The following is a 24,035-nucleotide window of genomic DNA, read 5'->3' on the forward strand; positions in this document are numbered from 1 at the left end:
ATATGATATCACCAGCCGCTATAGTAGTGGGAGATTTAACTTCCATCAACTTCCAACTGTTATGTACGTAACCTAGCAAGTCGACGAAAGGCAGCGCAAAGAAAATTGCTAGGACGACGATGACGCCGTTGCGTGAGAGGGTGTGTTCTGCTTATCCTCCCCCTGATGTCCACCCACGGTCCGGAGGGTTGGTATAGCATAAAGCAAACATCGTACCCTATTCCATGCCGGATCGTTATGTACTTCTGTTGGTGTGCAATGTGATAACAAGCTCGCGATGTTTGAATGTGTGGGGAATGAAGTATCCTTCGCTCAGCTATGTGTTGGTCCGTGTGTACGCCTGTGCGCGTGTTTTTGGGCAAGACAGTCACGTGATTGGGAGGGGGTGGTCGTCTTATACACGCATCGTTAGGACATTGCGATGGGATGCGCTTCCCACATTAAAATCTCGGGGCCTCACAAATCTTTTAAACGTCCTTCGGAAAGCACCGATTAGTGTTGTTATCGGTTTTTGAAACGTCGCTCAGTTCGTTAGTGTCCCTCGGCCAGCCTGGAAGCATCCGTGCGACTCCTCCCGTCCGAACGTTGCGGTGCGGTGCTCAATTCGATGAAAGTGAGCATCTATGATACAGTGACTGGAAGAAATTGTTCGGAAGTAGCTGTAAGATGTCCCTGCATCCGCTTACCTACAAGGAATCGAACATATCACCGACGGCAATCGCTGGAGGTACTGCAACATCTGGCGGAACGATTGCCTCAAAGATTCCTTTCTCCATCGAGGATATACTGTTTCAAAATGGATCCAGCAATAATCACAACAATAATAATAACAACAACAACAGTAGCAACACAAATTTCAATGTGAAATCTGCGAGTGCATCGAAAAGCCAGAGGACTCCTCCGGCTACGGCTGTGGTGTCCGATAGTGGCGGAAGCAACAGCAGTATAACTTCGGTGGATTCTTGTGGTGGTACGAGAAAAGTGCCGCAGCTTAGCAGTAATAGCGGAAGTGCGATTGGTGGTAGCAGCAATAGGTTAAGTGATAATACCATGACAAATAAAAGTAGTAATACCAGTAGTGGTCACGCTCATGGTGTTCACGGTACCAGTGGTCTCGAGGATGATTACCGAAAGGTTTTACATACGGAGAGGTTAGTGAATCGAGTTTGTTGAGTAGTTCGGTTAATGCAAGTGCGAATAGCTGAATCGTTCAGAAGAGTACTGTGTTTGTGAATAAAGTGTTCATGTAATTCAAATCGTTGTTAGCGCCACTACATGTTCTGATTTCCAAGAAGTGCTAATCATCTATCGAAAAAAGGTCGACTTGTGTGGAAAAAAAGTGGTGATGCCAGATTGAAGGCTGTGCTGGCGTTGACTCAACGGTCCTACTCATGGGAATAGCTCTAGTATCCGCTAACCACCCAAAATCAGGAACATTTTAATAAAATTAGATAAATTTCTCCGTCAAACTAATCGATATATTGCATATAAAAATTATACTTTGCTAAGAGTTTGAATACATCTTGTTATAATTCAACTCTTTCATGCCGTGATACGTCATTTGATGTATTAGCAGTTTATTTAATGAACACATAAAAAAAACGGATTGTTATAGCATTATGACCTCCATCGTTTGACAATTTCCTGACAAAATGGAGAGTTTGTTGTCAACTCATTGATTTGTCGTAGACGGAATGAAAATCCAAATAGTCGTAGACGGTATGAAAATCCAAATAATTGACAAAAATATCGTTTGTTGTTATGAGAATTTACTAGCGACATGCATTGGGGTTCCTAAACGACACGCCCTATAGATGAAAACATATAGGACACAGTGAACGAAAGAACATGTAAATTCAGCATTTTTCTTGGCCCATTATTACATAACATTCAAGAACAAATATTTGGAGAAAGTTAAGAGAAATTCTAATATCAACAACTTGAAGGAAATGACTAAAAAGATTGACGTTTCTAAAGGAAACTTTAAAACATATTTGAGAACAATTCCAGTGTCAAAATATGGAAAAAAATTATATTAAATGATTATATTAAATGGTAACCGGGAATAAGATTATAGACGAATTTCATGCCATTTCGACTGGCCGTTGGCAGCACCATCTCAGATAGTAGTGGTGAAACGTTGTGGGTGTAAAGACATGGGTCATTTAAGCAACTTTGCATACTTGAAATATTCAAAAAACCATTAGATTACTTTTAGGAAAAAGCTAAATTTTTTTTCTTCAATTTTTACAAAAACTTATAACTTAAAAACGATGATACCTAAAAAATTCATGTCAAAGGATGAAATGTTGGAAATTGTTTAAATTTTTACAAAAAAAATACCAAAACTTGTTTGGAAAAAAATTTCGCTGAAAAAAAGTTATTTTAAAAATTAAAATTATTTTTTCTCAAAAACGTATTTTTTTTGAAATTCCCGAAAATATATATATGAATAACCCTTAATATTTCTAACAAGTCGTCCATACATCGAAAGATAGGCACTTTTACAGGGAAAAAGTTTTTCTAAAAACAACTTTTTTATTTTTTCTTTGAAAAAAATACAACTAATCCTAATTTTGTTTAAAGTCAAAATATATTGAAAATTAAAATTCATTTTTTTCGAAAACATGTGCTTTCAAATTTCTGAAAGAAATAGAGATAAATAGCCCTTAAAATCCAACAAGTTTTCCATACATCAGACGATAGACACCTTTACATGGAAAAAGTTTTTCGAACAACAACTTTTTTCTTTTTTTTTCTTTGAAAAAATACTATTAATGTTTAATTCGTAGCATTTTTATGTATAAAATATCGCATTTTACATGCTCTGCTAACTTTTCTCTATTTAGAAACATGTCAAGAACATGTCAAACGTGTGAATTTACACACAAAAATGTTACGAGCAAAACATTATTTTTTTCAGGAGCCTTCATACAAAAATGACATATATTCCAAAAACTATTATCTTCGCTTATTTTTCGTCGGCCTATTTCCGCCACTTTAGTGCCAATCACCGACAACAGGGAGGCGACTCCACCTGTTCCTACCTATCAGACTCAACAACTCATGAGCCGGGCCAACTTCTTTTACTTCCCCTCCGAAGGAAGACGTAACCAGAGATTTTTCGCCTCAGAAAATCCCAACGACGCCAGCTGGGATTGAACCCAGGCCGATCGGATTGTGAGGCTGTTACGCTAACCACACAACCACTGGCGCCGTCTAATATTCCAAAAACTATAAAAGATAGAAAGTTAATGTCTTCGACAAAAGTTCATATTTTTATAAGATCTAAAATGTTGTTGAATACACTATATCGCTATCTTGACTTTAAACAAAATTAGGGTTAGTTGTATTTTTCTCAAAGAAAACATGAAAAAGTTGTTGTTCGAAAAACTTTTTCCCTGTAAAAGTGCCCATCTTCCGATGTATGGACGACTTGTTGGAAATTTTAAGGGCTATTTATATATATATATTTTTTTTTTGGGAATTAAAAAAAAACGTTTTTGAGAAAAAATAATTTTAATTTTTAAAATAACTTTTTTGTCAGCGAAATTTTTTTCCAAAATTTTGTTGGGATTTTTTTGTGAATATTTAAACAATTTCCTACATTTCATCCTTTGAAAAAAAATTGTAGGTATCATCGTTTTTAAGTTATAAATTTTTGTAAAAAATTAGAAAAAAAAATTGGCTTTTTCCAAAAAGTAGTCTAATTGTTTTTCGAATATTTCAAGTATGTAAAGTGGCTTAAATGACCCATGTCTTTACACCCACAACGTTTCACTATTATCTGAGACGGTGCTGCCAACTTCTAAGACGAGTTGGCATGAAATTTATCCATACTATCAATCGTTTAAATGCAGAGGAGCGCATTCACGGCCTATAAAGCACCGCGAGAGAACAAATTGGCCCAGAGCCAAAGGAGGGAAATCCACAATGAAAGAATCTTGATTATATCGATTATTGCTCATCCATTTTTCGTTTATACCCAAAGTCATTCGCATTTGTGGCATATGCTCACAAAATTTGCTCCGCACTCAAACTCAAAGATAAAAACAAATAAAACATTAAATACCATATTGAATTCATGAAAAATTGATTTTAGCGTTGGAGAAAAATCTAGCTGAAGGTTTTCTAAAAAATAAACGAAATCAACAAATTTCATTGATAATGTCAACAACAAGAGGAATAATCTTCAGAAGCTTCCCTGTTATTTACACTTCGCCACAACAACCTTGTAGCAGCGAGAATATGCTCCAACCACTGCACAATCATAACTAAGTGGATTTCCGAGTTCGCACCGAGTTGTATATAACAAACAATTTTTAAAATATTAAAACATGTTTTCGGGACAATAAGTAATAAGCATATAACTCTTAAATATTCTATCTTCCGAATGAAGTGATTATATTACCGTGTCGTTTAGTCGGCAAAGTGATATAAACTCTTAAAATCTTGCACCTCCAATGTTACGCTCTCGTTTTCAAAACGTTGAAATTACACTCCAATACAGAAATGAAAGCCGTAGTCCTACGTCAAACTTCAGTAAATTCTTAATAAATAAAGATGTCACTATGGTATAAGCCTCGGACAAACAAAAACAATGATGTTAACCAAAATGGCGCCAAGCGAAAGTTTTTAGCAAATTTTTTTTTGTGAACAAGTCGCTTCTTTTTGACGAAAATCTTGTTGCGACTGACGAAGAACAATGCATCGGGTCAACACCTGGTCTGTGGGTTGGCCGCATTACAAAACCCAAATCCATCATCATATTCACTTCATGCACACAAACCGAAAAAACAGGTAAACTGCTTCTCTCAGCTTGTTTGTATCAAATGCACTCTTTTGTCTTCTTCCTCACAGCCAGAAATGTCCCGGGATTTTCAATGAAAACAAGGGTTTTGTGGGTAAAGCTGTATTTATTCCTCAACGTAGTATACACTTGGTATAGCGAGTTTCCAACATTTAAATTCCCTTTCTGTACTACGAAACGTCTAAGTCTTCGAAAAATGCCTCAGTACCACTCTGCAGACTGCCTATTGGACTAGGGAGTGCGGATCCACGTTTCATCCATTGTCACAAAACGTCGAAAGCAGTCCACTCGATTACGCTTCAACAACTCAAAACCGGCTGTTGAATCATCAACGCGGCGCTGTTTTTGGTCGACGGTGAGCAAACGCGGCACAAATCGCGTGGATAGCTTTTTCATGTCCAAAACGCCGTGCAAAATGTATCCCACTCGTTGTTTTGAAACGTCTACGGTCTTAGCTAGCTCGCGTAACTTCACTCTACGATCGTTCAAAATGAGTCGATGCACTTTTTTCACGATTCCTGAATTCGTAGCCTCTTTTGGTCTTCCAGAGCGAGGAGCATCAGCGGTGCTTGTACGGCCCAATTCACTAAACCACCGATAAACTGTTCTTCTCGAAGGAGAAGAGGTGGAATAACATTTCGTCATCCACCGTATTGGTTGTTCAGGAGTTTTTCCCATCGAAAAACATTTTTCCATTTTCTATTTTCTATATGAATGCTCAGGTAGTGACACTTTAGACACTGTAGTTTGTGAACAAATAAACGAAATGTCATGAAACTTGACACATATGCTAGTGACAGATAAACCTGTCGAAATGAATCTTGATCATTTAGTGGCGCCATCTGTTGAAAACTTTCGGGACTTTTCAGCCCATGTAGGAAAGACTTTCGTATGTGCGATTCATCAAACATTATTTTAAAATTGCGCAATATTTTTGTTTTAAAATTTTGTTAATTTTTTTGTCATTTGAAGACATTTTTTCGTGTCGTACACTGATGGACGCAGAAAAAATCCACGCCCATTTGAAATCAAAGTGTTCCAATATGAAAGTTTTTTTCTAACTTTTCGGTATTCCAGTCAACACTATGTATAAGTAGGTAATTAGTTGACTATTTTGCCATTTACGTATCGTCGATTTATTTTTTAGAAAGAACAAAAAATTGACTTTTTGTTCCTAAATGGGTACTTTTAGTGTATGACATCCACTTGCGTAAATTTGTTTTACCGTGTTTGCTTCATCGATGCACTTCTCGGTTTTGGCAGCTGGTTGTTCACATCTGACACAAACATAATAATTTTCGTTTAATCAATTTTTCGAACGTAGTGACGGGTTTTTGACGCTGAGAAAGCTCCCGAAAAGTGGGTGGTAAGCAAATCTCAATACAGGTTCGTAATTTGATTGTGCATGACTACCAGCGTAAGGTGTTCCAACTAAACATTGCTGAGAGATATGGAATAAGTCGGGATGCGGCCAGCTGGTCATTCGGAAGCATCAGATGCTTGGCAGCGTGGCCGATCGACCGAGAAGAGGACCGAAACGTAACACAGATGCAAGAACGGACACGATAACCAACCGGGAAGTAAACATCAACGAACGATCATTCGGGCGATTGAAGAAAGGTTGGATCTGGACTTTTCCAATCGCACCATTCGACGTCGCTTGGTGGAACGGGACCTGAAGAGCTACTTCTTCAAAAAGCGACCGATGATCAGCAACACCAACAAAAAAAAACGATACAGGATTATCGAAAAGTTTGAAAATTTGAAGTGAATTTCTAATATTGGAACACTTTGATTTCAAATGGGGTGGATTTTTATTTCTTTTCTATTTTTCTCATGGAAATGTCATCCGGTTGAACATTTCACCCAAAGTAAAGCTAAATCAAAAAATATCGAATTGAGAAGGAAATGCATCCTTTCTTCCCGTTCGCATCATATGATATCTTCAACTGAATAAATCACACATACAGCTAGAACTTATGAATCGGCTTTTAAAATCAAGAATCTCACAGAAACGATGAAATGATGCTCAACAATTTTCGTAGGCGATTTCTTACACTTCGAACCTAGCAACTAGTGATCCCCGAAAATCGTTCGATTAATCGATTAATCGAATACCTACAGAAATCGATTATTAATCGAACGAATACTGAACAACCAATAATCGAAGCGAACGAATAATTTACGTCGATTAATCGATCCAAGCCCAGAGCAAAAAAAGTACGGCCACTGCAGTTTTATCCTGAAAATCAATCATTGTCGTTGGCGCTCCCCTAAACTCGTAAACGAAGCTCAATGCCGTCAACGCGAATTGAGCTTCCTTCACGAGATTAGGGGAGCGTAATAGATAATAGGCGGAATGAATACTTTTTAGATTCCAGATGGCTTTCTGACAAATGAGAAATATTAGTCTAACTAATTATTTCTCTCAGTATGACGATTGATCGATTAATAGATTATTTGGGGTGATTAATCGTATTGAATAACAAACTGCTGAAAAGTATTCGATTAGTGGATGAACGATTAATTTCAAAAATCGGGGATCACTACTAGCAACAATGCCTGAATACGTGAGTTCGAAACTCAGGGCCCTCATTGACCATCTTTGTGTTGTTACAGAATAACTACGTCCACGCAACAATCATCAGCGATGGAGATCGATCCACGGTCGAAATATGATCGATTCATCCATACAACTGCTCTGCTCTGCAAGACACATCGGGCTGCTGTTCTATAAATAACTCAACAATGATCAATCAACTGTCTCCGCTGTCCGGTCTAACTGGATAATGGAAGAACAGATAGAAAACTCTTACGCCTAAATGGCTGCTACTGTGTTAATGTGTACCATATGGAATGGTATAGAAGGGAATACTCTAACGCCGAAAAATGGCAACTGTGTAATGTGCTAATTATAGATATGATAAATATGTGACATGTACACGATTAAAATTCGGCTCTGTTACAGCTAAAATGCCAATGAGCCTAAAATAAATAAAAGGGACAAAAAAAATGCCTGAATTGCGAAAAAGCAAATGATTGATCGAAAAAGGCACTAATTGGTCATTCATGATTCATCAGTCATTCAGCAAATGGCCAGACGGCAGTGGAAGGGAGTCTTTGCAAATGGTCTTTTTCAATGGTAACAATTTAGTTTAGTTTTCCAAATATATCTAACTTTGACAGCGCATGAAATCAACAATGTGTAATTCAATCATACCCAAACACTCTTCACCTAACGGTATGGTTACCGACGTTCCACGTCCTATTTTATCATCGAGTCTTCACCGGGTTTGATAAATCGAAAAAAAAATTATAGGAGGTTGTGTTCAAGATACGATCGCATTATTGACGTAGAACTACGCTGTGGTTTAATTCAAGTCGTTTGTTTATAACTGCGGATATTATTTCATGATGCTACGAAAATTTTGAAATAACCATTCTACCGGTTTGGTCGCCCTGAAATGTTTTTTTTTATTGTAGAATCATTTGACGATAATTGTTTGATGATTCATTCTTGTGCTCGCAGAACAATACATGCTTGAGATAAGCGCAGCTGTCATCCTTAGTTGAGAAAGTTTTGCTACTGGCAAGCGAAACCAAATTACATACAAAATTCCAGAACGACATTTACTTTCTTGGTGACTGAATAAACGAAATCTATCTGTTAACCGTTTGAAAACGGGGGAGCGCGATAGCGCTCTTTTTGTTCTATGTTATTATTTTTGACTTAGCAACTCTTAACGTAGGATTTCGTCTTTCAGAAACATTTTTTATAGAAGACTTCTCGCGCTTTGTGCAGCAAACCATAATTTTGAATGAAATTGTTTAAACATTATTTTTGATTATTTAAAAAAAATAATTTATGTATGGAAAAGGGAGTTTATGTTAGTAAATTTTATAAACCTCACTTTTTATGTATTTTTTTCCTATTAATACAACTTTTGTGACCTAATCAGTTATCTATGCTTTTTAGTATTTTTTTAAATATACCCAAACTCATCCGCATTTTTTGCTCCGCACTCAATCGGTTAATCTTAACAACCTCGAAAAGAGTAGCGATCAATGATCAAGATTAGCGCAAATGCAATCCTAGTTGAAAGCAGTTTTGTGACTGGCACGCGAGCTCAAATAAATTAATAACTTAATATAACTTACTGAATAACTTGGTATTCCCCAAATAATTTTTTAGTGCCCAACATTAACACTTGCTTTACCATAGCGACAGTTCAATGCATTGATGACAGAAAACAAACAATGTTAACTGCTTGGAAAAAGGCTGAAGGCCTCAGCAGAGATTCATAACTAATCCCTAGCGTAAATATTTCTCTCTCGCTATCTCTCCTCCATGTTTATATTTATCATCATTGCGACTGCATAATTTGCAACACCAAACGCACGCATGTACGCACAGAAATATCCATATATCGATGGCTTGAAGCAATTAAATATACACACACTTATCTCCGTTTTGCGCTTTTCTCAACAGAAGCCCTTTCTGTTAATATTAGCTTAGCTGTCATCCTTTGTGGAGAGAATTTACCTACCGTCATGCGACAAATCACTGACCAAATTCCAGAACATTTATTTTCTTGGTGATAGCCTAGTTTGATGATTATCCACATAATTGTGTAGCTCAAAACTTTAATGCAATGACGTCAGTTTGATGCAATGATTGCAATGCCAGAGGCATCAGCAAGTGAGTAATTTGTTCGCGTTCACAGCTCAATCCGAAACGAAGACATGTTATGCCCCAGAACAAGGAAGAACAAGCGATATTCATTGCTTGCAGTATCGTACTGCATACAGTACGATACTGAAAGTATGCCTTCCTTCCTTACTTGAGACTTTAAACTTCTTCATTTGTTCATTTGTCTCTAACCTTCAAAACAGGCCTTGGAAACTTTACTTTATCAATCATATTACTCCTCCATCCCCATTGCCTTCAGAAAGGCATTCGATCCCTCCCCGCCCAGCTCGCTCAGCAACGATGTTGTTCAGTCGATTTCCTCACGAAGAATGAAAATTTGCCTCATTGAGATCCACTATTTTTACTCTAGGCAAATATTCCTCTTCGTTCTTCTTCTTTTCCTTTGTTCACGGAGACTTTACATCTTACGATTTCCCCTTCGTTGCTCATCAATAAGTTGCTCGTTATTGACAGCTCTGTTCGGGAAAGCACACAAATGGACAGAACAAATGTATGAGGAAATGGGAATGCTTCCAATTTTCATCAATTTCAAGCACATACAGAATATGGAATTGTAACGTATAGCATATCAAACAAATCTTAGGGAATTTCCGATTCGTTTGATACGTAAATCGCCAAAATCCGTACGCGGCAAAAATAGTTTTTAACGTTAACTTTATTTCATGAAAACGTGACCTGTTCTCTGATTTGGTACCCTTAATGAAAGACGTAGTTCTACGTCAAAAATTAAAAATCAAAATTGCACTGCGGTGTGATTTCTTCCATTCGCAACACACTCTTCGCTCTCCGAAACAATTCCGCTCTTATACTTTGCGTCGAGCTAAACCGGCTGCGAAGCTGTTTGTAGCAGGATCAGAATTGAATGGAGACGACATAACTTTTATACGCACATAGTGAATATTTCTCTCTTGCACTATGCTTGCTTTCTGCATATTGTGAGAATGCATTCTGAAATGAAAAATTGCGCAGGACCCTCAACACGTTAGCAAAATAGAAATTGTAATGCTTTGTATCGTACATTAACCGCTAACCAATTAGAAATGCGATAGATTTTCGCGCAGGTATCCATATTTATAATTTAATTGTGATTTTAATAGTTTGCCTTAGTTTGCTTTCAAAGCACTTTTCGAGCTATTTCAACAAGGTTTTGGGTCAAAAAAAATTTTTGTATCTATCGAATGAAGTGATTATCATACTACTTTCTTCAGTCGACAAAAGGGTGTTAAAGTTCAAAAGCTTCTGAATTAAAACCCGGAACGTGACGCTCTCGTTTTTGAAATTCGAATTTACACACCAAACAGTTGAAGGGGTAAACACTGGAGCCTCCATACAGTTTCTCATTTTGAGGCTCGTAATTCGGTAACGATTGTTTCTAGAAAGTGCAATAAATATATGGTTTGCAAAAAATCACTTGATCCATGTTTGATGAAAAGGGGTAGTGGGGGCGAAGTGGTTACCTGTTTATTTGGTAATATAACTATTGAATATTTATGCCATTTTGAAGCCACCGTTTTATTTGAAGAATTTCAGGACTTTTGAGTCACCCTGTGCTTCAGTAGAGCTGTTACATGTCAAAATATAAATAAAAACAAAAATTGCTCTTTCGATAGCTGTTCATTTATTTTAGGAGAGGTAAACACATATTTTATTTAGGGCCTGATTCTCGAATACACTACGAATACACTTCACGGTGGAAACGGTATGAAACGCATTCGCGATGACAACGGTACGGTATCGACATCTGGATGCGAGATTAATTTCCCACTAAATTTATCATTATAATATCAAATTATCTTCAGATTAAATTTTTGTATGAGATTATTATATCACATAAAGAAAACAAAGTTTTCCACTCACATTGAATACCAATTTGACACGAAGAAGTTAATTTTCATTAATGATTTTTTATTTGAAAAGTGCTCATTCTGCCTGAAAACTCATCATTATCTTCGACACTTCACTAACTCGTAAAACGTAGTTCAATGGCGTGCCGTTTATTTCGTTTCCACCGTGAAGTGTATTCGAGAATCAGGCCCTTAATCTCAGCGATTAATTCATATAGAAATTACTTTGATGTTTGGGGGCAAAGTGGTAACTGATGAATAATGGCTTACAATGTTCTGTTTATTAAAGCTGATATACCTTATCACTTCTTCTTCTTCTTGGATGACACTAACGTTCCCACTGGAACTTTGGCCTTCTCAATGTAGGTATCACTTGCGTCATCTTTATTAGTAGTTCTTAGTTGAGATTTCTATGCCGGATAAAACGCCTTGAATGTATTCTGGAATGGGAAGCTCTAGAATACGCGTGACCACAGTGCAAGCCGGAAGAAATTTCTTTGACGAAAAATCCCCCGGCCAGAACGGGAATCGAACCCGAACCCCCGGCATGATAATGAGGGACGCTAACTACTCGACCGTGGGAGCACTTATCACACTCTGCTTCCAAAGAGAACTCTTCTGTGGTTTTGACGCTGGAAAAATATGTCACACCAACTAAACCAAGCCTCAGTATGCCAAACGTTATGTGTCTTACTACGTTTTTGTATATATGAGAAAATTTTAATTACGATTCTAGGTGAATTGGCCAAGCTTATTTCATGCATGTACATTAGGGTGCCAATGAATGTATGGGAAAAAATCGACCCTAAAATTTCAAAAAGTTACCTTATACAAAATGTTTACCACCTCGAAAAAGCATCCTATGCCAAATATCAGCTCAATCGGACTTAAGGGAGAGTGGTGCAAAGCGGTCAAAGTTTGAGTTTTTCGAAAATCGAAAAATCACCCAACGGGGGAGTAAAGGAAATCGGGGTTTTCGAAAAAAAAAATTGATGCCAGATGTCTTAAAATTGCACGAAACGTCGGAATCTAGTGTCATCTTGACACTCTGGGACTTCTTGATTTTTCATTCGGAACTTGTTACGAAATGTTGATTTGCACGATAATATACCCAGTGCAAAATATTAGCTCATTCGAACTTCATTTATTAGTGTTGCAGACGTTAACATTTGAGTTTTTGTAAAACCGCAAAATCACCAGAAATCAGGGTTTCCAAAAAAATTTCGATGCCAAACGTCTTAAAATTGCATGGCACATCGAGATTAACAGTTATCTCGAAAATTTTTTTTTGTCTTTTTAGTCGAGAAAACGACCTAGCGCAAAAAAAATTTTTTTTTCGAGATAACAGTAAATCTCGACGAGTAATGCAATTTTAAGACATTTGGCATCAACAATTTTTTTTTTGAAAACCCCGATTTTCGGTGATCTTTCGTTTTTAAAAAAACTCTAATTTTTACGTCTAAAGGGTGTGTCACATCAAATTGCATCACGAAAAAACGCTGTAGAAATTCGCCCAGTAGACGGATCCTTTTGAAAATTTTAGACAGTAAAATAAAAACTATTAAACAACTTTTGGCATTTTCTTTTTATTCATACTTCGAGCCCAAGACCGTATGCTCGCACCTTCCTCTTTACCCCGTCCATAAGGTTCTGTAGAACGTCAGGTTGTAGTTTTTTTTGAACAGAAATCCATTTTCTCTTGAAGTCCGCCTCCGATTTGACAACTTTTGGGTTCTTTCGGAGGGCCTGCTTCATAATCGCCCATTATTTCTCTATTGGGCGAAGCTCCGGCGCGTTGGGCGGGTTCATTTCCTTTGGCACGAAGGTGACCCCGTTGGCTTCGTACCACTCCAACACGTCCTTTGAATAGTGGCACGAAGCGAGATCCGGCCAGAAGATGGTCGGGCCCTCGTGCTGCTTCAATAGTGGTAGTAAGCGCTTCTGTAGGCACTCCTTAAGGTAAACCTGCCCGTTTACCGTGCCGGTCATCACGAAGGGGGCGCTCCGCTTTCCGCAAGAGCAGATCGCTTGCCACACCATGTACTTTTTGGCAAACTTGGATAGTTTCAGCTTGCGAATCTCCTCCGGAACGCTGAATTTGTCCTCTGCGGAGAAAAACAACAGGCCCGGCAGCTGACGAAAGTCCGCTTTTACGTAGGTTTCGTCGTCCATTACCAGGCAATGCGGCTTCGTCAGCATTTCGGTGTACAGCTTCCGGGTTCGCATCTTCCCCACCATGTTTTGCCTTTCGTCGCGGTTAGGAGCCTTCTGAACCTTGTATGTACGCAGGCCCTCCCTCTGCTTGGTCCGCTGGACGAATGAACTTGACAAATTCAGCTTATTGGCGACATCCCGGACCGAACTTCTCGTATCACGTCTAAACTGCTTAACTACGCGCTTCGACGACATTTTTCCAAATTTACGAAAAATTGACAGTGAAGCATGGCCAACGTGATCTATACACTCTTATCTGATTATAAGCGAAAGCTGAAGGTATAATTCCTAAAAATTAAATTTCTACAGCGTTTTTTCCGTGATGCAATTTGATGTGACACACCCTTGATGACACTAATAAATGAAGTTCGAATGAGTAAATATTTTGCAAAAGGTATATTATCGTGCAATTCAACATTTCGTAGCAAGTCCCGAATGTGAAATCGAGATAACTATTTTTATTGGTACCCAAAATCATACGTTTCGTTTCGTATTCCGAAAAAAACCCAGAGTGTCGATATTTGACAAACAAAAAAAATTTCGAGATGACACTAGATCTCGACGTTTCATGCAATTTTAAGACATTGGCATCAAGTTTTTTTTTTCGAAAACCCCGATTTCGAGGTTTTTCGAGGTGGTGAACATTTTTTATGAGGTAACTGTTTGAAATTAGAGATGACTATTTTCATTGGCACCCTAATGTACATACTATTTCAATAATGATTTAAACAAATTTGGACGAAAAACAACGCATAAATCTGTCTCATTTAGCATGATATATGCGAGTGACCACTTTGCCCTCACCAGGTGACCATTCTACCTCCAGGTCAAAAAAATGTTCAATGTTTCATCTTTTTTCTCTAATGACAAAAAATGTACTATTTTAAATTTTCGTAGTGAAAGCCACTTGCTATCTTGAACAACAATAAGTTGAGATACAATATTCTTCGAGGAACGGGAATACCGCTTAAATGTATTTGAACGCTGGAAATGGACATATTCCTTAAGGTGACCACTATGTCCCACTTCCCCTAGACATTTTCTGTATTACAAAATAATTGTCTTAATAAGCTCTAAAAGTCGTCCGATGATAGTTTTCATGTAGAACTCGAAATATAAAAGTTAAAACAAGAACACAGTTTTTCTCATGGTGACCGAAATAAATCTCAGGAAACAAATGCTAAATCTTGACAAAATGAAAATGAGCGCTTCATCGTATGTAACAACTTTGTCTACTCAAACTTGACTGACTGTTGAGCTCTAAATGTTGAGTTTATCTAATACTGTATGTCATGTACATCATATACTTTTAGAAGCATTTAGTGTGTTACAAAATCAATTATCGCTAAAATCGCACTGCTTCAGTTCAAATACCATTTCTGATACCAATACATAGATGACTCAATAACATCAATTGTTAAGATTCTAAATCTTTTACCAACTCTAATACAAATCTTGTTCTTTTCATACATTCGATGTATGGGAATTCCATTCTGGGGTATGGTTCCACCTTAATCTACCCATTTTTTAAAAATAAATTATGTTTACAGATTCATGGCTAAATTAGAATTACGATCATTCAGCCTGAAATTCAATGATAATAATATGAAAGCTCCCATCATCAACCTTGTTGTCATGAGGCAATACATTTTTCTCCACCCACAGGTACAGCAAATTATCGCTCAATCAGAACGGTCACTCTGGTGGAGCCCCCACCGGTCCACCAGCCCCGCAGTTCAGCAGTCCGAACCCGAGCGTTATCTATCCGGGTGGTCCGTACGGCGATTCGGGCTATCTCCAGATGGCGCTCGGTGCCTATCTTGCTCCGTCGGCCAGCGGCTACAAAACGGTAGATCCGTACTTTCTCTCCCAGGGTAGGTTTTAATTGTTTTCCAATAGCATCTAATTTAATTGGGAAAAAGTTTACCCTCTCATTTCGATAGTAGTGGGACACGTCGTGTGACATCTGTCGAACCGTAGCCTCGACTTGGCCATGTCTGTGACAGTATGGGAGAGGTTGCGTTTTGTGTAAATTCAATTAGCAGCGAAATTGATTTTCGGTCTTTTCGGTCTATCGGCCGTCTCTCCCCAGCAGGACTTTTCGCTGGTTCTCCACTGTTTCCCGGCGGGGCCTGCCCGGACATTGCGCTTGGTCTGGGCATGGGTATGAGCGCGCTAAGGCACTGTCGCCGACGGAAGGCACGAACCGTTTTCAGTGACCCGCAGCTGACCGGCCTGGAAAAGCGCTTCGAGGCCCAGAGGTGAGTTGTAATGTGTTTGTAATTATGACAAGTTTGCATATTATCAATTAGGTGGTAACACATATTGTTTTATTTTTTGTGCTTCTTCATTTTCCATCTCAATCAGGTATTTGTCAACACCGGAACGAGTGGAATTGGCATCTGCGTTGGGTCTCAGCGAGACCCAGGTGAAAACGTGGTTCCAAAATCGGCGCATGAAACACAAAAAGCAACTGCGGAGACGAGAGGTCAGCACCACCGGTAAGAAACTCAAAAGCAAGCAAAAGAGAAAATTTAATTAAAACGAAGACGTCTTTAAGTCGTCCTTAATTTGTGACCCCCATTGTTGTGGGTAAAGGCTTTTAGTGCAAAGTTTGTCCTTTTAAGAAATTTTCTTTCCAGTTGGGGGAGGGTAGCAAGGAAATAATTAAATTTTACTGTTAAGAATTTATGTCGTAAGAAAATGGGTGCTCCTTGAATTAGACGTTAGACTTTCTGATTTGGCCTGCCGTAGAGAATTGAGAAAATACGCCACACAATTACACAATCGTCTGATGTTGCCTCTCGGTCGCAAATTTTTGTGCCACTCAAAGCTTTTAGAAAATGATATTTTTTTGCCAATTTGACTCAGAATGCCGCGTCAACTGCATCAACGCAACATGTTGACAGTTAATTTTGAAAAAGTGTGCCTCCACATAGGTGGTCATTTGCGTTGGTCTACTAGACACTGACTTGTTTTTTAGAGTAAAGCAAATAGAACACATAACATGAATTGTAATCAGATTCATTCGCTGAATGTGCTGCTTTGTTTTTGCTCATGCAGAAAGCGACGACGCGAACACTAGACTCTGATTGCAAACAAAAATATTGACAGTCGAGCGTACAGTGAGAAAAATTCGTCTGAACGCAAGTTAATTTTTGTTCGAAGTCATCAAACAAGCGATCATAAATCTGTCTTCGCAACTATAACTGATTGGTCGACGGGTGTACAGTTTAGACCTACAATCATTTAATTTGAAGACTGCGTATATCTTTGATAGGAGGCTAAATTTCATTTTAAAGAGAGAATTTCGTTGAATATAAGCGACTGGCGCACCTTTGACACCAGAAACCTTGCCAATCTATCTTTCCGATTTTGTTGTTGTGTTAGTACGCAAAACATTTGTTGGTACTGACAATTTGTTGATATGAGGTGGAAAATGCCGACAAAAAGATATTTGAGTGAATCAGAACAAAGAATTGTTCGTGAACTGAAGAAACAGGTATTAGTAACTGGAAATAGGAAGGAGAGTAAACTGATACAAAACATCGATTCGAAATGTCCTGAAGAAAGGTAAAAAATATGGCGTTAAGAAGAAAACTAAGGGGAATACCAAAATACCAGGAATCGCACATGAACAGAAAATCGCATAAAAAAGGTTTGCCTGTACATTAAAATAGTCAAGTGACCGAATCATACTCCAGCATATATTCAGGCTCGCCAAAAATCATATGGCACGGCGAGAAGAAAAACGTTGTATTTTCGGATGGAAAGAAGTTCAATTTAGATGATCCTAGGTGTTGTGCATACTACTGGCGTGATTTCAGGAAGGAACCGAGGTCAAGCTGAGCCGAAACTTTTGAGGCGGAACACTTTGATTTGGGGTGGTCAGGTCATGAAAAAACTCCTCTTGCCACAATTTCAACCAGGATGAACTCAGAAAAGTACGTGGAATTACTGGAAGACGTTCTGGTACCATTTACCGTGGATTTTATACCTAAAGACTTCTCATTTCAGCGAGAGAATGCAGCCATCGATGTCAGTAAGAGTAGTATAGCGGGGGTTTCGTATTCCGGACCTAAATTCAATTTGGAACCTTTGGGGAATTCTTGCACGACGTTTGTACAGCGGTGGAAAGCAGTACGGAACAGTTCGGGAACTAGAAGCTGCTGTGAGAGAATCCTGGAGGTCAATCGCTGCTGAAACGCTTGAACATCTTGTAAAATCTCGTTAATTCCATGCCGAAAAGAATTTTCGGAACTATTCCCAAGAACGGAAAGCAAACTAAATATTGACTATCGTTTTTCCTAAAAATGTTAACTAAATCATTATTTTCATTTATACAAACTAAAGTGCGTTCAAACGAATTCACTCTCTCTCTCTCTCTCTCTCTCTCTCAAATGAGGTTTTCATTTCTTATTCCGCCAAATAAGAACTTAGAATTGGAAGCAATACTGTAATAAACTATAATTAGGAGGGGCCAACATTTGCAATTGCTGTTCACACAGTGTGAGCTGCTGACGAGAAAACAGATACTACAGCATGGGCTTACCAGGGATGCCAGATGATTTTTCAAATGTCCATCAAATAGTCAGAAACAGCAATCAGGTCCGAATTTGACAATCTCAGGTTTTCAGTTGCATTTATCGTTACACAATTTTATCGCGAAATTCACGCTGACCATTTATAAGCATACTTTGTGTTGAATTTCATCGAACTGAAGGTACTACCCGAAAAAAAGCAGAAAGGCAAAAGGATTTGGGCCAGGAATTAGATGTAAAGAAAAGGAGCAACAAATACAATATTGAAGGAACTCTACGATGATGATCCCCTAGAGTACAGAGCAGTGTTGAAAAAAAAACACCTGAATAAGTGGAAACACTGTTGGATTTAATTGCTCCAAAAATACAACGCCAAGATACACTCATGAGAGATGCTATACCTGCAAGAGTGAAATTAAAAAACGACATTGATGTGCCTTTCTTCTGGAATATCGTTCAGATTGTTGTCGATAGTTTTTAGAATCTCGAAAGCATCCATAGCTAAGATAATTCCGGAATATGTGATGCTATGAATGCCAGTCTTAAAGATTTTTTTTAAATTTTATTTATTTCGCTTGACAGCAGCTTCGTGTACCAATTTGTGAAATGAAAATGATAGTAGATTTACAGGAGGAATAAATACGCGTTCAAAATTAAAATAATATACTTTTTTTGCAAGTTGTGAGTGAATTTTGTATGAACATTGTGTCTGATAATGATTCTATATTAGAGATTTTCATGAAAACTATCTCAAAAAGAAAGCGTGCCACGCCAGCGTGCAAAACAATATAACAACGATTTTATTCAGAAACTATGAGGGTTTTATTTGTTTTCCAATAATTTTCAAGTCTGTAAATATCTTCGCATATTTCCAAATATCTTGAAATAGAGACATTTCTTTATAGTTGGCAACCCTGAATCGAACGCTAAATGCTATTTTTAACGTCTTGAGGGATGCAAGTGCGGGTAAAATCAAAAAACTTTGAAGTAGCTCTCACGCCGGATCGCACATGACACTAACTGGCATGATGTGTTCACACGGTGTGAGTAGCTGCACTGCAGTAACTGACTAGAACAACTCGTATGCTTACTCGAGCCAGCAATGCTGTTGGGAAATTGAATTCCTCGCAGAGAATGTACGTGATGCAGTTTGTTTGAAAGCTACAATGTAGAACGGCTCGATAAACATGTGGGCAAAGCTATTGAATACATCTACTGTAGCATTTTTAGATTATCGTTAAAAGATGAGTTTAGAGAGCTTTGCGATCTTGGGATCTTAAAGTATTCCTACGTCATCTATTCAGCCATGGTTCGCAAACAACCCTTCAATTTTATTGTTTTTCAAAAAAAAAAAAACACAAAACAGGAAATAGAAATGAGATGGAATTAAAACGCAATTCAATTATTTTCTTTTCCAAAAAACAAATTATAAATGTCCACTTGGACAAAAGGGGAGGGATATAAGAAATGTTCACGTTTGTCCACGGAGGGGGAGGGAGGTGTCTGAAATCGTGCTTTTTCTGTCCACGTGGTATGTGGACAACCCCTTACCTGTTCTGAATCTGGGTTAATCGTAAAGCACGGCACTTCAACTCAATTAACAGCTCGGCAATCAGGCTAATAATGTTATGTTTACATTTCTTTCGCGGTTTCCAGTAATGACAATCGTCAAAGTTATCAATACCGCGTGAAAAAATCGTTGGTAGGGATGCGTATTGCATCTGACATTAATTTTTCATACTGTTGGTAATATTTACAGAAATAAGGTAAGGTAAATAAATGATGTTGGTTTGTCGAGTTTGTTCATATCTGGATTATAACACTTACAAATATTGTAAACATCATGCTTGCACACCGTTTGTATCGGATTTGTAGGGTAAATGATCTTGGTTTGTCCAATTTAGGGTGTTTTCATGCAACTAGTAAATTCAAATCGACTTTCCTTTATGAAAATCACGTATAATCAATATGAGTTTGGGTTTGTTGAAAAGCCCCAAGTCTCTAGTTGCTAATACTACCAAAAGGCGTTGAAATGATTAAAATTTTAATGTTTTTTAACGATTTTCCTCAAAGAGAAGTCTTGATCATGGTTTGTCCAGCTCTGATCATGGTTTGTCCAAAGAAATGATCATGGTTTGTACGGTTTTATAAATCACTATTTTTGAATGAAAAAATTCGATTTTTCAAGTAGATGTTGCATTTATCATTGTTTGAGTTTACTGTCATCATATTGATCCATTCGTTATTTAGACTTTCTTCAGAATATTGTCTTTTCATGGGCATTTTAAAAGTGTTCACATTAACACACTCAACGCAGAGAATCATTATTACTGCTCATATGGAAAGGTAGTCTGGACTGACTAGTGCATCAATAGAAGTGAGCCTGTGATGTGTTAGCTTTGAAAGTATCATGGAGCGGTATAATAAATGTGCCTGAATAAGTTTATATCTATTGTATTTTAGCTTAATGTATGTATTTATTCATTGCATCGTGAAGATAATTTATTTAGATTCGAAACCTAATCAAAACATAGGGTAAATTGTGGTTCGGTAATTCGGATTTTAGCTTCCTGAAGCTCTCTGTAGCTCTTCTATATCTCCTGCCGCAGTGCTTGAATTAAGTCATCAGAACCGGCCGAATCGCTAGGTTTTTCATTAGAGATGTTCATGATGCTGCTCCCGATTTCCTTTGACGGAATATCCCTCTCGGGATAGTCTTGTTTAGTCCCATTAGAAGGCGAGGCCGATTCCGCGGATGTTACGGATGTTTTTACTGGATTCAACACTTGCTTGATGTCAATCGAGACCTTTCAGTGAGCCGTCCGGTTTTGATTTCCCGAGGCATGAGAATCGCTGGCCTCTCTGACAGAACAGCTAAAAATAAACTGTTTTGTGTATTAATTGTATAATCTGAATATGTTTAAATTTACCTGTTGGTATCAGTTTTCGACGATACTGTTCTTCCAAGCCATCGATATGCACGAAACAATCTGGACTGAGGTGAAGCGAGCAATGTTTGCTGTTTAGGTCCTGTCCGAAGAGTCGACGCCATTTCTTCCGCATGGTCATATCCATCTTGAATCGATGAAATGATAATTTGTGGTATATGTTTTCATAATTCGAGTTGGACTCGAGCCGGGTGCCACTCATCGAGCCATAGGGTTGTCCGAAAATGGAAATATTATATAAATATATTCCTTCACAGTCGAGCCGCCGTATAAAGACCAGTTTCAAAAACCACACAGAAACAACACATTCAGGGTACTAATTCCGAGAGGTCTTTATCGTTAATGGTTCACTAACTTCTCTATCTCTCGTATTATTGACGTATTTAAAAAAAAATAGCGAACCACGCAATATTTGCAACAAAAAAAAAACACTTGTTATGAATTGCTGTGCGGTCGCTGCTTTTCGTCAAAGCTAAGATGTCATAGTTGAGAGTGTATAAGTGAATCGTGTCCTACACACTTCGAGTCCAGGTTACCTTGTCATAAACGTACCCTGATTACTGCAATGCGCGAAGGACACCATAACAGACTGCAGCGCGCCAAGCGGTTGCCATAGAAATCATGTGGACAAAACAACATTAGTGAATTGGAAAACTCATGATCAGAATTGAGGTCATCGAAATGCGTTGATTTCATGGGTTAGCTATGCAAATCTGATACAAATTGTGTGCAAGCATGATGTTTACAATATTTGTATGTGTTATAACCCAGAAAAGGTTTGACTACGTGCGAAACAATCATCTGGTGATTGATCGAAAGTTAGCTCAAATGAGGGGCGCGTTGACACCAATAGGAGTTGAATTTTATAACCCCTGAAAACATGTGAATCCGTAAAAGTATACTATAAAACTAATGTAATTCATGAAAAAGACAATTTTATTTATATGTTTGAAACATTTCAGTATCTGATTTGACACAGAGCCGCTGAATTAGAGCATTCAAAAAAGTGGTCAAACCATGATCATATTTTCGACTGGACAAACCAAAATCATTTACCTTATATCTAAATCATGTAATTAATGCATTTCGATGACTAAACCGGTGTGGTCATAGCGATTTCCAGATTTAATTCATTTGGGTCTCTTGATTGAAGATTAGATTACGTATTTGATAGAAACTCAATAGAACTAACGCCTTATTGTTATCTCTATCACCTACAATAGAACCCGTTGATTTTTCCCGCACCGAATCCGGCGGCAATGGCAGTTCGGGAAGCGCTGGCACCGGAGGAAACCCCCAGAGCACTCCATCCGGAGCCACTGGGGGGAATCGGCTGAATTCCGGTGAAAAAGAACCATTCACGATGTACAATTCGGGCAGCAATACGAGCAAACAAACCGGAAAGCCCATGATGGTGGGTCCTCCGATGGGTAGGATACTGAAAGGATTACACAGTTCGGCCAATTCGTCGTTCAGTTTGGTTCGCCGGCCGATGATGGAACGGAACGGAGACATTCTGAGTGATGACGACGATGAGTATGTGAACGATTCTGACGATGATTGCAGCGACGTGGATATAGTGGGGGACGAGAAGGGCTACATGACGTAGACGCTGGTGTCAATTGAATAATTTACTTTAGAGAAAACCAACCATTCCAAAGCAGTACTCTAGTCACATACCTCACACAGGGTTAGAAGAATTATCGCTTTCATACCACAACACGGTCAAATTAGTTCTCGTGAGTACCGCAGTGAGTAGATGCGCGCTATACAGTTGTAAGTTGTAATTTAGTCTAGTTTGTACAAAAATAACCCGGTTCTGTGTGATCTAATTTAGGGGATAGAGATAATATTTATCGTAAATCGAAACACACAAAGCACCTGTACATATACATCGGTTTAAACAGTCTCAAATAAACCGAAAACTAGAGCCAATCGACACTGATTACCCGGCAATGCCGTAATTAACAACCACAAATACGGATAAATTGGTCAATTCATTAACATCAACTAGCGCTGCGTACTCGATATACCCGATCAAACGCTCTGATGATGACATGCCACCATATCACAACCACACCGCAAATATCTCTCCACCGGGGAAAATTTATCCACCCAACCCTTGGTTCTGTTGGTCGGTTGAGGCGGAGCCAACGGCGTCGAACGTATATGTCTCCGCTTATGTATACCATATACAATATTTTCCTCCATTCACTACCAAGTTTCCAAACACCAACACAATAAAGTCCACAATTCATAGCACATAATACATAAGAACACGAACGTGATTGGGAAAACGGTGGAAAATATCCCAAAGAGGATTAACGTCGCTCTCTTTCCCCTCTCTGTATAAAAAAAAAACAAGAATTTAGCACGTGACCGTTTACGAAGCAATCAGTGTCGTCAAGTCATGTTTTTCTTGTTTCCTCAACTCTTAGCTTAGACTATTTTTATTGGGACCGTCGTTCCTCCCTCCGAAACATGATGCTGCTCATTAGGTTCAATTATGTTTGATGAAGATATGGCTTTTTTTTTCACTTCGGCTCTCAGGAAGTTCGAACCGAAGAGTGTTTCTTTTTTAGTGTTGGTGTAAGATCAGGGTTTGGAAGGGAAATTAAAAGGATTTCACAAAATAAAACTGCTTTTCAGTTTTCAGATGGGAGTTTGCTGTAATGGAAGCAGATAACTTAGACCACTCATACTCAGTCTGCGGACCGCGGGCCGCGTGCAGCCCACCGAACCCTTCTAGTTGGCCCGACTGGTCCGTTACCATTTTATGTATGTAACAATCACGAAAACTTAAGAAATCATCTAGGAAACATGAGACGAGACTAATGGAGTTTGAAACATTACCTATTTTTACACGTTACACATTTACACATTAGTTAGTTGTCATTCTAAGTAGTATTAGTATATTAAATATCTATTTAATATATTTAATACGGTCATTATGGTCCATCCTGTTGT

General features: G+C 38.3%; 1 protein-coding gene across 2 annotated transcripts; it reads left to right on the forward strand.

Annotated features, from left to right (window-relative positions):
- Positions 1-482: 482 nt before the first annotated feature.
- On the forward strand, positions 483-23,819 carry LOC129779269 (brain-specific homeobox protein). 2 transcript variants are annotated; one of them, XM_055786663.1, is made up of 5 exons: positions 483-1,151; positions 15,245-15,453; positions 15,672-15,840; positions 15,947-16,080; positions 22,292-23,819. In XM_055786663.1, the coding sequence occupies exons 1-5, from the start codon at positions 667-669 to the stop codon at positions 22,675-22,677; spliced, it is 1,383 nt and encodes a 460-aa protein (XP_055642638.1). In that variant the 5' UTR covers positions 483-666; the 3' UTR covers positions 22,678-23,819. The 2 variants fall into 2 exon arrangements, with proteins under 2 accessions (XP_055642638.1, XP_055642639.1); XM_055786664.1 differs by having other exon boundaries at positions 15,675-15,840.
- The last annotated feature ends 216 nt before the right edge of the window (positions 23,820-24,035 follow it).

Source organism: Toxorhynchites rutilus, chromosome 3 (assembly GCF_029784135.1).
Source record: "Toxorhynchites rutilus septentrionalis strain SRP chromosome 3, ASM2978413v1, whole genome shotgun sequence".
NCBI classification, from domain to species: domain Eukaryota; kingdom Metazoa; phylum Arthropoda; class Insecta; order Diptera; family Culicidae; genus Toxorhynchites; species Toxorhynchites rutilus.

What these genes read in the sequence shown, in the direction of transcription:
- LOC129779269 (XM_055786663.1), top strand. Translation starts at nt 667, where the DNA reads ATGTCCCTGCATCCGCTTACCTACAAGGAATCGAACATATCACCGACG. An exon ending in TCCGTACTTTCTCTCCCAGG is followed by an intron (nt 15,454 to 15,671) that starts GTAGGTTTTAAT and finishes GTCTCTCCCCAG; the next exon opens with CAGGACTTTTCGCTGGTTCT. An exon ending in ACGAGAGGTCAGCACCACCG is followed by an intron (nt 16,081 to 22,291) that starts GTAAGAAACTCA and finishes CACCTACAATAG; the next exon opens with AACCCGTTGATTTTTCCCGC.